General features: G+C 52.1%; 1 protein-coding gene across 1 annotated transcript in view; it reads right to left on the bottom strand.

The window, feature by feature from the left end:
* Nucleotides 1–1,533, bottom strand: part of LOC101986836 (interleukin-3) — a 2,789-nt gene extending 1,256 nt beyond the window's left edge. Inside the window, exons 1-2 of the mRNA XM_005350299.1 lie at nt 1,354–1,533; nt 1,085–1,126 (exon numbers count right to left, since the gene is read on the bottom strand). Coding sequence (XP_005350356.1) covers nt 1,085–1,126; nt 1,354–1,533 — 222 coding nt within the window. The remainder of the gene's footprint in view (nt 1–1,084; nt 1,127–1,353) is intronic.
* Nucleotides 1,534–1,803: the final 270 nt, after the last annotated feature.

The raw sequence follows: 1,803 nt of genomic DNA, 5'->3' as shown, positions 1-1,803 counted from the left end.
CTGGGGAGGTGAGAACTGGGGAGGTGAGAGCTGAGGGGATGAGAGCTGAGGGGAGGAGAGCTGGGGAGGTGAGAACTGGGGAGAGGTAACAGCTGAGGGGTGAGAGCTGAGGGGTGAGAGCTGAGGGGTGAGAACTGGGGAGGTGAGAGCTGGGGAGGTGAGAACTGGGGAGGTGAGAGCTGAGGGTGAGAGCTGAGGGTGAGAGCTAAGGGTGAGAGCTGAGGGTGAGAGCTGAGGGTGAGAGCTGAGGGGTGAGAGCTGGGAGGTGAGAACTGAGGGGGTGACAGCTGGGGAGCTGAGCCTGCTGATAGAGGTTTTTTTGTACAGCCTTATTCCTGGTCCCTTCTTTACCCTGGGCTTAAAAGCAAGTACATATCCTAGACAAGGGCCTGCCTCTCCCAAGTACCAAGTCCTAACCCCTGGCTGTCTATGGGCTGTGTGAAGGGCTGGGCAGATCTTTCTGTACTTGAGGAAAACACACCACCCAGAAAAGACCTGGAAAAGCAGAGAGTTGACCAAGGGAAATACTTATGCCCAATATGCCAGATACCAAGGTTAGTGCTTCAACCTAAATAAGAATTTCTAGAGACTTAAAAGGCAATCCTATGGACCCTATCACGCCCCCAAGGATGGGGACATGTAGACATCTAGCAGACTTGGAAAGGACTTCATGTTAGGTCCAAGCCAACGAAAAGAGACACGACCATTGCATCTGGCTGAAACTAGAAAAGTAATGTCTGGGGCTGGTGGAACTCGGTTTTTAAGGAGGAAGACCAGCAAAGGACAAAGTCACAGGGCACAGCCCATTGGCCAGTTCATCGATTCCCCACCGAAAATGGAGCCAGAGGCCTGTGGTTCACCCACAGCTGTCTTTTCATTGTATATCTAAAATGTAACTTTTGTTACTCCAGCCAAGGCTGTGTGTACTGACCCTAAGTGTAAGGCCATTTGATGTTTCTCTTAACAACCCCACTGAGACAGATACAAAACTGAAGCAGAGCAAGGTGGAGGGACATGGCTGAAGTCCCCCAGGCAGGAGATAGATAGGACCCAAGTATGCCCCAAAGCAGGGCCAAGCTCTTACCTGCAGTGACATTATGACATCGTGTTCAGCGAGATCAGATACCTGTGGGGACACAGAAAGAACCATGAAGCTTGTTGGCCTGAGGCACCTGCTGGAGCCAGCCTAAGGTGACACCTATTGGAGCCAGCCTGAGGCACCTGTTGGAGCCAGCCTGAGCTGACACCTATTGGAGCCAGCCTGAGGCACCTGTTAGAGCCAGCCTGAGGTGACACCTATTGGAGCCAGCCTGGGGCACCTTTTAGAACCAGCCTGCACCAAGCCAACCTCACCCAGATACTCACTTCGATGGAACTCATAATCTCCTTGGCAATAATGTTGCAATTCAACTTGCTGGCTTTGCCTGAGGCTGAAACTGAAGGCGGCACTGGAGTCTGGAGTCCCTGGTGGAGCAGCATCAGGAACAGAAGCAGCAAGGAGAAGAGACTGGTGTTGGAGCTCACAAGAGCCATTGTGTCCCGTTCTGGTCCTTCGAGGGGTTCTGAAGAAGCCACAGTGGCCTCCACCTTATATGTGCTTACAACTCGTAGGGGCAGAGGGGGGAGGGGACAGGCATCGGAAGGAGCTTTATCTGACACAGAACCTCCATAGCAAACCACAGGCTTATTCATCACTTTCTAGTACTCGAGATCATCGACATGGGAAGCAAGACTGCTTGCTTATTCAAAGGCCATCTTCTTCCTTTGTCACAGAGATGGACAGAGTGGAAAAGTGAGGTGGGA

Source organism: Microtus ochrogaster, chromosome 7, assembly GCF_000317375.1.
Source record: "Microtus ochrogaster isolate Prairie Vole_2 chromosome 7, MicOch1.0, whole genome shotgun sequence".
NCBI lineage: Eukaryota > Metazoa > Chordata > Mammalia > Rodentia > Cricetidae > Microtus > Microtus ochrogaster.
This window is presented reverse-complemented; position numbering and strand designations above follow the sequence as displayed.